Consider the following 10,884-nt stretch of genomic DNA (forward strand, 5'->3'; position numbering starts at 1 on the left):
GACAAATTCGACATTTTTATTCTTAATCACTGAAAAAATATAATTTTTAAATCTAACAGATTATATATCGAAATAACAAAGCGGATAAACTAATTAGGCTGATTTGTTAATTTAAACCATAGATTTTAAATTAAATCAACAATAATTAACATTATAAAATGTTATTTTTAAGAAAAATAATATAATAGAGATATTTTTATCTTAAGTAATATTGACTTAGAGTTTTAACTTTAAGCTAATCAGAATATAATATAATTTAAAGGATTAAACGTAAATAATAAAGTAATTAAACCCCTATGAAAGCCAAAAATTTTATCTTACAGATCTCTTTTCATTAGACTTAATATAACATTAAAATATATTTAGCACTAAAAAGGTAATAGATATAAATTCTTTTTATATTTATGAAATTAATTAATTTCTTTCATAATAAGCTATTGGGGTATAAAAAATAAAATATAATCTCTAAAGTTTATAAAAGAATTCAAAAACAAATACTGCATTTTTTTAATTAGAAATGTAAGATAATTCTGCATTATTTGATGAGATTTAGCTTATCAGCAATCATTACTTTTTACTGAGGAAAATAGAAAATGAAAGTATAACAGAGTATATTATTGACATATCTTCACAAAAATAAATTCTATAATATTCTTATGAAATAGACTATTAATATAATAAATTTTACTACATTGAAAAAAGAAATTTATTAGTTGTTTAATATATACCACAGATTTTTAGCTTAGACACAGGCTAAATATACATATAAAACCTAGAATAATATTTCTTTTCATTAGATAATTTTATTATTATAAATGATGATAAGATTGCTTATATTTCCTATAATGAATCCTTTGAATCAACAATCTATCTAATAGATTTATAATTGAAATAGGTAGATGAAATATGTAACTTCGGTGAGCAATATTACCTATAATTTTATCTGGCTGATAACTTTTGTACTCCTATTATCACTTTTAATGACATAATATATTTATTTTTTTCAGAGAATAATTGCCAACCTTTTTCTTTAAGCTAAAAATAATTAGTTTATTAAATGACATCTTTTGAGATTGAGGTTTTATAATTTCCTTCAACAAATTATCATAAATCAGAAGAAATATTTATTTTTGCCTATTAATTAATTTATGTATATAATTTTGACCTTTCACAGTTTAAAATTCTTAATTTAGGAGTATTTTATCATTACTCTCTTTAAGGTTATTTACCAATAATAAAAAATGATAGGTATGTATTTTATTATGATCAAATATATTTTTACAAGTTTGATATGGATTTAAAAGAACTTTAATAAATCCATGCAAAAACTGATATTGATTTATATAAAAACTTCTTAGCGAACGTCTATGCTTTAGATAAATTTTCATAATACGTTAAAAATTCAGAAAGTATTATTGATACTGAAAATATGATCATTGTTAAAAGTTAACTAGATAGTATGAGTTATTTAGGGAATGTAATTCTTGATGATAATTCTTAAATTGATTGCTTTTACTCATAAAATGGTGTTTTTTGGTTTTAAAATTTGTTAAACTAACCATTTAATGTATTTAATCTTACTTAAAATTTAACAATTTAAGATATGTAATTATAAAACAATAAAATAGCCCTCTATGATAATGCTTAAAAGTAATTAATACTTTATAATGTTTTATAAACTATCTAAGAGGTAAAGAAGATAGATTTAGATGTACAATTTAATCTTAAAATAACTATTACTAATTGGGATTAAATTTCTTTTATATGGGTTTAGAATGAAAAAATTTATCTTTAAAGCTTATAGGCAAACCCACAATTATAACTAATTTCAAAATTAGAATCAAACGTTTCTGAGTACTATTATTGTCCTCTTTAAAAAGTGATAGTTGCTAAATCTATCTAATAACTTGTCCATATAATATAGGTATTGTTTTTAATTTTTTAATTAAAGATTTTATATTTTATAATTAAAAATAGATAAATAATGAAAATTGGAAAAATTTAAAAACAAAAAGTCAATATAATCAAAAAGAGGAGCTACTATTTCTTGTAAAGTGTGAAGAAAACATTATAGTAACATATTATCCATATATTTAACTATATGACTTAATAACTGGAAATCTCATAGATGCATTTGATTAAATCGTAAACTATCAAAATTATATTATAAAAATTTTATTTATTTATTTTAAATAATAAAAGTTTGTTGGAGAAAATTAGAATACATAGAAAATCATTCCTTTGATAGATTTGAAACATTAGTTAATTGTAGTTTTTTATTCCTAAATTTTAAACTATTTTAAATTAAATAAGTATGAATAATATTTTCAATATTTATTTGATTATAGATATAATATCACAAATCTATTTTATGATTTTAAGCATAATATCTTGATTGGAATCACTAATTCACTTTGTTAAATTAACGCAATAAATATTCCAGGAAATAATTAATTATTTATATACGAAACTACAAGTTAATTTGCTAAAGATGCTAATTATTATTACTAAGATCAAACAACTTTAATAATAGTAGATTATACTCCTAACATTTATCTTTACAATTATTTAACCCATGAAGTTACTATTTTTAATATCAAAACATATTAAATATAAGGTATCTTAATGGACGAAAATAAAAGTATTGTTTTTCTAATTTCATAATATTTTATTTATGCATATAAATATCCTACCATTGAATTTATTGAAACAATCTCCTTATAAAAATATAATGATACACCTATTTAATAAGCTTATATGAACACTTAATTATCACTAATAATTGTTTAGACGAATACTCATATAATTTCTTTTGATCTGACTGAAATTCTTTATGCAAGTGAAACTAATCTACTTCAATACTAGAAAATTTAAAACTTATTTCTAGGAAAATAATTATCAGTTAGTTATAGTATTGTTAATTTATCTCTTAATTTATTTTAAAATGCTTAGATAGTTGATACGTTATTCTTTGAAACTTCTTCGTTTATCATATATCCTTATTTATAATAGCTAATATTAATGAAAGATAGCACATTTTTCTTTATTCAATTTAAAAATTTAATTATAGTTCAAGTTGATTTTGAAGGTATTAAACTAGAAATATGTATGCAAATAAACATATTTAGTTTACCTGATAATTACTTCTACGATCAAGTGAGAAATCAAATATTTATGTTATACTAATAAAATTTATAGCTAAGCTATTTAAACTTAAACAATACGAATCCTATAGAAACTTTTTTATTCATTTTTAATGAAGGAGATACTACTCAATCTTTTATTTTAAGCGATTTTATTATTCTTCCCTCTACCAACACAATATAAATATATAATTATATTTAAAACTAAAATTACTAATTGCTTTTTCCAAGTGATTCTCAAATTAAGTTTGTTTTTAAACTATAATTTAAAGATTACGATAATTACTCTACAAATTGGTGGAATGTTCCATTTGACTATGAAGAAAGATATAATAACAATGATAGCTAAGAATAAGATTAAAAGCTTATATGCATAGTAATTTAAGGAGTAAACAGCTTAAATGTTTAAATAATAAATGTCGGAACCAAATAGACAATAAATTCTTATTTTGTTTATTATTCTTAAATAACTAATATTGTAGGTGATCCTTTTAGAAAACTCATATATATGGTTAATAACTAAGGGAATACATTAGTGTTTTCATATACATTAAATTTGATAACAAATATTTAAAATGCTTGTTTAAAATAAGCAATTATTTCTTATGATTCTGATTTTGTATACTCCATATGTCCTAATGACATTATAATTTATAATGGTCTAAGTTTCTAGTAGTAATTCCCATAAATTAACCATGGAATTTAAGAAGCTTAAAATTTGATTAACACCAGATATAATAACTACTTTATAATAATTTAAAAATTTAAATTTTCTGTTATTTAAATGGATGCTTTAACTGATTATAAATTAATATATGAAACTAATCAAAGTTATTAGAAGCTACTGAATATGTAAATTGTTTAAGATTCAAGTTTATAGAATTATTTAGATCTGCTACTATGTTCTTATGAAAGTACACATCGCTTAACAATACCTTTATAATAGAATTAAACATGCTATATAGGTATTTAATAATAAAATAGACCCCTTGAAAATCTTTACACAAATATCACACTAATATAAAGTTTGACAAATTTATAAAATTCAAATTCTAATTAGAAGCTCACTCTGATCGAAATAGAATATCAAGATGGATAATATTTGTAAAATGTAAATTTTAATTAAATTAATGAAGGGAATTTAGATTAAAATTATGAAATGAGTTTAGTTAGCTATTCTAATTCTTAATTTATTAATGTTTACTGGACTAACGATACTAACTATTCATCACTTATAAAAAATTTTTATTTAAAAAACATGAATTTAATTATACTTAGCAATGTAGACTTAAATAAAAATTTGTAAATGAAAAACTTTTAAATGTTTAATATGACAGTAGAAATATAAGAATCACTTATTTTATCAAATTTTGGCAAGGTTTATTTGCAGAAACTTATATTAAAAAATAGTTAATAGAGTTAAAATCAAATAATAATATAGAATAGTGAGTTAGTGGTTATTGAAGATATTTATATATTTGGAAATTAAACTTTAGATTGCATATTTACTTTAAATAATAACACTAATGTTATTGTTAAACGAGTCTATGTTAATAATGCTAATAATTATTAAGTTTTTATAATGTAAAATAATAAATAAATAGTAATTTCTAATTTGACTATTTTTTAATCAAATGAAATAAAAGCATTTTAAATAATTCTAACAAATACTTTAAGCATTAGTAATATTCTAATTGATTCAGTTAAATTGTCTTCGATATTTGATATACAAGGGTCACAAATTTCACAAATTGAAAATATTAGTTTATCAAATTCAGAGCAGATGAAATTAATTTAAGTTTAATCTCTAGAATTAGATACTTTATAGTACTTATCGAAAATTTATAAACTAAAAAATATAAACATAACTAATTCAATAGACATTTAATTTAATTCTCAAGTAAACAACACAGAAATTTATGACATAAATATAAGCTAATTAGAAATGTCTTTAAATTGCTTTTATATAGTTGCATAACAATTAGTTATTACTAATTTTACTATATAAAATTCAAAAATGACTGAATAATAAACTGAAAGAACATTAGATAGTTAAGTTTCTTTAATAATAATTCTTAAATATAATAAAAACATTATTTAAAATTTTAATTCTATAAATAATTAAATGTAAATATTATTTGCTGATCAGCAAGATTATATTGGAGATACTTAGATAAAGTCTTGCTTATTTTTTGATTCTAAAATATAAAATTAACTGATTGAGTTAAAAAATATAGATAATCTTTTGCTTGATGGGATTAAAGTAAAAGATATTTATGCATATAATAATGCTTAATCTTCAATAATATTATTAAAGTAATGCAACTTAGTTTTAATTACTAATAGTGTATTTCAAAATAATACCAATAGTTAAGGGTTTGGTGGATCTATTTATGCAGTAGATAATAGCATTATTTAAATAAATAATACTAGATTTTATTTAAATAAATGTTTAAAATAAAACGGAGGTGCTATCAGTATTTAGAATATAATCATACCAGGAAATTTAATTATTATTTAAAGTGAATTTATTAATAATGAAGCTTATTACTCAACAGGAGGTGCAATAAACCTTTATAATTCTAATATGATACTGTAAAATTCAACCCTTTCATTGAATATAGCTTAAATAGGTGGTGCAATATATTATGAATAAATAATACCAGATTTTATTTTAGAATTTTAAAAAGGAAAAAATTTGAACAATATTATATCTTAAAACTATGCAAAAATATATGGAAAGAATTTTGGTTCAACTCTAAGAAATATAAAAATAAATATTGATGATATTAAAGTATCCTAAGAATATGCTACGATATAAACCTAAAATGGAATGATTGATGTTAAATAATTTAAAAGTGGTGATAAAATATATTTTAAAAATGTATAAATGCTAGATGAAGAGAATAATCCAATAGTAATTTCATTTAATAATCAAAGCTAGTATATTTAATATAGCTATGATGTATAAACCATAATTGATTCAATATAAGTTTCTTTTTAATGGGATAAAACTAATTAATAGATATAGTTAGTAGGAGAACTATAATCAAAATAATTTGTAGATAGTGGATTTGAGCTAAATGGTTAAATTATGTTCAAACCAGAAAATAGTATGACACTATAAATTGTTTCAAATAATTTTCCTTAGCTTATGGATTCAAAAGGCAATATTTATATATAATAAGGATAACTTTATTAAAATATCACAATTTATTTTGATAAATGTTCTTAAGGATAAATTACTAAGTAATAAAGTAATTCAATAATCTGTGAAGATTGTCCTGAAGGAAAATACTCTTTGAATATAAATGATACAGTTTGCTCATAATGTCCTGACTCAGCTATTAAATGCTATAAATCAACAATACTTTTAAAAAATGGATATTGGAGGGAAAATATATAAACAGATTAAATATTATTTTGTCATTTTAATCCTAGCTCTTGTCTACCTGAGTCTAAAAACTCTAAAGTAAATTTGACAATTTCGACAAGATTTATTCCTAAACAATTTAAAAGATTTATTACAATTTTTTTTTTGAATAACCAATTTGAATTGTTGCATTTCAAAATAAATAATTGCAGCAAGTATTAATTTTAAAAGATTATAAATTAAATACTTAAACTTAAAAATTAAAAAAAGCTCTTTTATTAAATCAAAAAATAATTTTTTTAAAAGGATTATTGTTTAGAAGGATATAGAGGACCACTTTGCTATACTTGTGATACTTATGGAGAATTATGGGGAAAACACTATTCAGAAATGTTTGGTTCTGGGAAATGTTATGAATGCGAAGGCAGTTTTGCTCTTGTTATCACAGAAAATATAATGATATATATCTCAATCTTTTTCTATATTTTTGTAATTTTAAAAAATATAATTAGAAAGCTCTAGGCTAAATTAGCTGGTTACTTTATCAATAAAGCAAATATATTATTTTTAGGATCAACACGTAATTTATCCATCAATATTCTATATTAATTTATTATTTTATATTTATTAGTAAGACAGTCTGATAAACCTTAAATAGTATCCAAAATTCTAACAGATCATTTATAAATTTTATCTTTGATAAGTTGTTTTTCTTTCAGTCTCCCTAATTATTTTAAAACTCCAATTTAGCTGTCTGGAAATTCTTTAAGTGTAACAAGTAAATCTATTGACTGTTTATTGTCAAAATACCCTATTCTTTAACCTTTATGGTTTTATTAATTTTTGTGGTCACTAATATTACCTTTTTCATTGTTTTTTTTCTACCTGATATATGGAGTTTGCTAAAAATATATCAAAAAAAATAAAATTGTACTTAATTATCTAAACACAGCTTGCATCTTTATTTATCTCTACTTTTTCCCTATGGTTATTATACTCTTAAGTAGATCTTTGAATTGCATATAGATAGGAGATAAAAGCTACCTAGATTTAGATATAAATATAAGATGTTTCGATCCTAAATATCACAAACCTTTTATATTTTATTTAAGCCTACCATTATTATTTATTTGGGCGATAATAATTCCTTTGTTTCTTTTTATTAAAATAAAATAAGGAAAGTTAAAAAAATGGTCAATATTTATTGAAATAAAATATTCATTTATATTTGCAGGATACAAAGAAAAATTTTATTATTGGGAGTTTGGTAAATTAGTATATAAATCGTTGCTTATTATAATTTCAATATTGATGCAATAGAATGAAGTACTTAAAGTAAGTTCTTAATTATATATTTAAATAATGATTTCTTATTTCTTTAGTAAAATTTTCTTAAAAACATAATTACTTTATGTTCTTATTAAGCTAATTTTTTCTTTTTTAAAAAAGATATGCTTGATGAATGTTGCTCTCATATTTAAAATATTTGTAATATTCAAATTCAAACCATATATTAGCAAAAACTTTAATAGTATCTTGTAGAAATCTGCTATAATATGTGCCTTATCATTAAATTTAAGTTCAATTATTTAAAATATATCAAATCCATACTAATAAGCCTTATTATGTATATTTCTAATTTTTCTTAATTTGAAATACATTCTATAATTAGCTGTTGGAATAAGCTCAAGAACTATCTCAAGTGATTAATTAAAAAGGAGCAAAATAGAAAATTGTTTAATTTATTTTAAATAGAAATATCCATCTTTGTTTGAAAATATTCAAATAGAAAATAAAAATAAAATTAAATCTCTAATGAAATTAAAAATTGTTAAAAGTAAAATTAAAATGTTAGTTGAATATTTTAAAAATAATAATTTTTATGGCATAGAATCAGTACAATAACATTTTAATTTACAAAGAACTTCAATTATATCTTCTAAATCAACATAAAATATATTATAAAATAGATTTATTTTAAATGATAAAAAAGAAAGTCCTTCCTTCTTTAAGAAGAAAAATTCTTTTAAAAATATGAGAGATAAATGGAATTACTATACAAGAGGAACCAAAGAAAGCCCTTTAAGTATACTTAATTATTTTAATTGTTATATTTTAAATTTTATATTTTATATTTATAAAAGATTCTAATCGTTTTACTTATGAAGATAACACATAAGATTATATTAAAGAAATATAAATTATGGAAACAGGTAGTTTATAAACTAATAGTTGCGATCAAGGAAAACAACTAACTTTTAATATTGAATCAGATAAAAAATATTAAGAAATACTAAATTTAGATAGTTGAAAAAATAGATATAAATAAATGAATTTAAATTTATTCTCAAAAATGCTATTATATAAATATTTAGAAAACTATTTTTATATATAAATAATTTTTATGTATTAAGTTAATCTTTCCACCTTATAAAATTCTTTTTTTATATAAATTTTTAAAAATTTGATAAAAATATATCTAGAAATATTGATTAGGATAGAAAGAGGAACTAAAAATTTAGTTTTCATAAATTGAATTATTTATTAACATTTAATATAATAATTATCAACCATAAAAAGATTTTAACAAATTATGCTCTAAAAACAATTCCAAAATTAATATTAAGTTTAATGCATAAAAAAAAAATCTTAATTATATATCATTGTGTTTGAATATACATAATTTGATATACTCATCCCTGCTTATTTTTTAATTACCAGCTTGCTGCATTAAGAATTCACTCTTTTTTTAAAATAATTTTATTTTGTAACTATATGTTTTTATATGAGTCAATAAAATATTTATGTATAAAAATATAATAAATTATTTTAACATTAAAATTCTATTTATAAGAAGGAGCACATTGTGTGGTACAAAAACGTAGCTAACAGAAGTTTCTCATATAAAATACTTCTGAATCAATGCTAAGAGATAAAAATGTTTAGAATTTTGACAAAATTTTTCCAAACATGGTTATGGAGTTTCCTGAGCCTATTGAATTTTATTAAATCATATTGAATATCAATAAAATTAAGAATTTTCGATCATAAATATCACAAACCTTTAATATTTTATTTCAACTTACCATTATTAGCTATTTGGGTGATAATAATTCCTTTCTATATATTAATTTAAAAGAAACAAAATAGAAAACTGTTTAATTTATTTTAAGTAGAAATATCCATCTTTGTTTGAAAATATTCAAATAGCAAATGAAAATTAAATTAAATCTCTAATAAAATTAAAAATTGTTAAAAATAAAGTCAAAATGTTAGTTGAATATTTTAAAAATCATAATTTTTATGGAATAGAATCAGTACAATAATATTTTAATTTATAAAAAACTTCAATTATATCTTCTAAATCAACATAAAAGATATTAACAAATAAATTTATTTTAAATAGTAAATAAGAAAGCCCTACCTTGTATTTAAAAATATGAGAGATAAATGGGATTACTATACAAGAAGAACTAATGATAGTTGTTTAAGTATTCTTATTTATTTTGCTAGTTATATTTTAAATTTTATATTTTTTAAAGATACTAATCGCTTTATTGATGAAGATAAGACATAAAATTATATTATTGAAACATCAATTATGGAAGCAGGAACTTTATAAACTAATAGTGATAATGAAGGAAAACAACTAATTTCTAATATAGAATTGAATAAAAAATATTAAGAGATACTTAATTTAGATAGTTTAAAAATATATATAAGTAAATATAAATGAATATAAATTTATTATTTGCAAAAATGCTTTATATAAATATTTAGAAAATTAATTTTTATGTTTAAAAATATTTTAAAAAACAATTAGCTTATAAATTTATTTTTTTATTCAAGTTTTTTTAAAATATTATTAAATATTTTTGAGATATTGATAAGGCTAGAAAGAGGAACTCAACATTAAGTTTTCATATAAATAGTTCACTTATTAACATTTAATTGATAAATTATCAACCAGTTTAATACGTTTCATACACCCTATCTATAAAATATAAAGGAGACTATTCTGGTATTCAAAAAAAAAAATCTTAACTATATATAAACGTGTTTGAGTATTCATAATCTGATATACTCATTTAATGCTTATTTTTTGTAATAACAGCTTGCTGCATTAATACACCACTCTTTTATAAAAATAGTCTTATCTTGTATGTATATGCTTTTTATATGAGTAAATAAAATGTTTATGTAATAAATAAAATAAATTATTTTACACTTTTTAGTGCAATAAAAACAAACAATTATATTTTCAAATTCATCAATCAAAAATTTAGATATTTTTGTTTATATAGCTTGTAATAAATATTATTAGAATAAGGTAATATGATTTTCAAATACTTTTATTTTCCAAATTTA

At 20.1% G+C, this 10,884-nt stretch overlaps 2 protein-coding genes across 2 annotated transcripts; both read left to right on the forward strand. All coding sequences in view use genetic code 6, as the record gives it.

Moving 5' to 3' along the window:
- Positions 1-1,291: 1,291 nt before the first annotated feature.
- On the forward strand, positions 1,292-8,827 carry TTHERM_01046980 (transmembrane protein, putative; the record flags this gene model as incomplete). The annotated part of the gene is made up of 10 exons (XM_001018012.3): positions 1,292-1,924; positions 1,978-2,145; positions 2,203-2,261; positions 2,349-2,641; positions 3,416-4,254; positions 5,461-6,615; positions 6,823-7,096; positions 7,148-7,851; positions 7,966-8,602; positions 8,661-8,827. 10 exons carry the CDS (start codon positions 1,292-1,294, stop codon positions 8,825-8,827), a joined length of 4,929 nt encoding a protein of 1,642 aa, XP_001018012.3.
- A 958-nt stretch (positions 8,828-9,785) lies between these two features.
- On the forward strand, positions 9,786-10,252 carry TTHERM_001046989 (transmembrane protein, putative; the record flags this gene model as incomplete). Its single annotated transcript, XM_012798112.1, has 2 exons — positions 9,786-9,833; positions 9,923-10,252. 2 exons carry the CDS (start codon positions 9,786-9,788, stop codon positions 10,250-10,252), a joined length of 378 nt encoding a protein of 125 aa, XP_012653566.1.
- Between the last annotated feature and the right edge of the window lie 632 nt (positions 10,253-10,884).

The sequence above is a fragment of the Tetrahymena thermophila genome, assembly GCF_000189635.1.
Source record: "Tetrahymena thermophila SB210 genomic scaffold scf_8254603, whole genome shotgun sequence".
NCBI lineage: Eukaryota > Ciliophora > Oligohymenophorea > Hymenostomatida > Tetrahymenidae > Tetrahymena > Tetrahymena thermophila.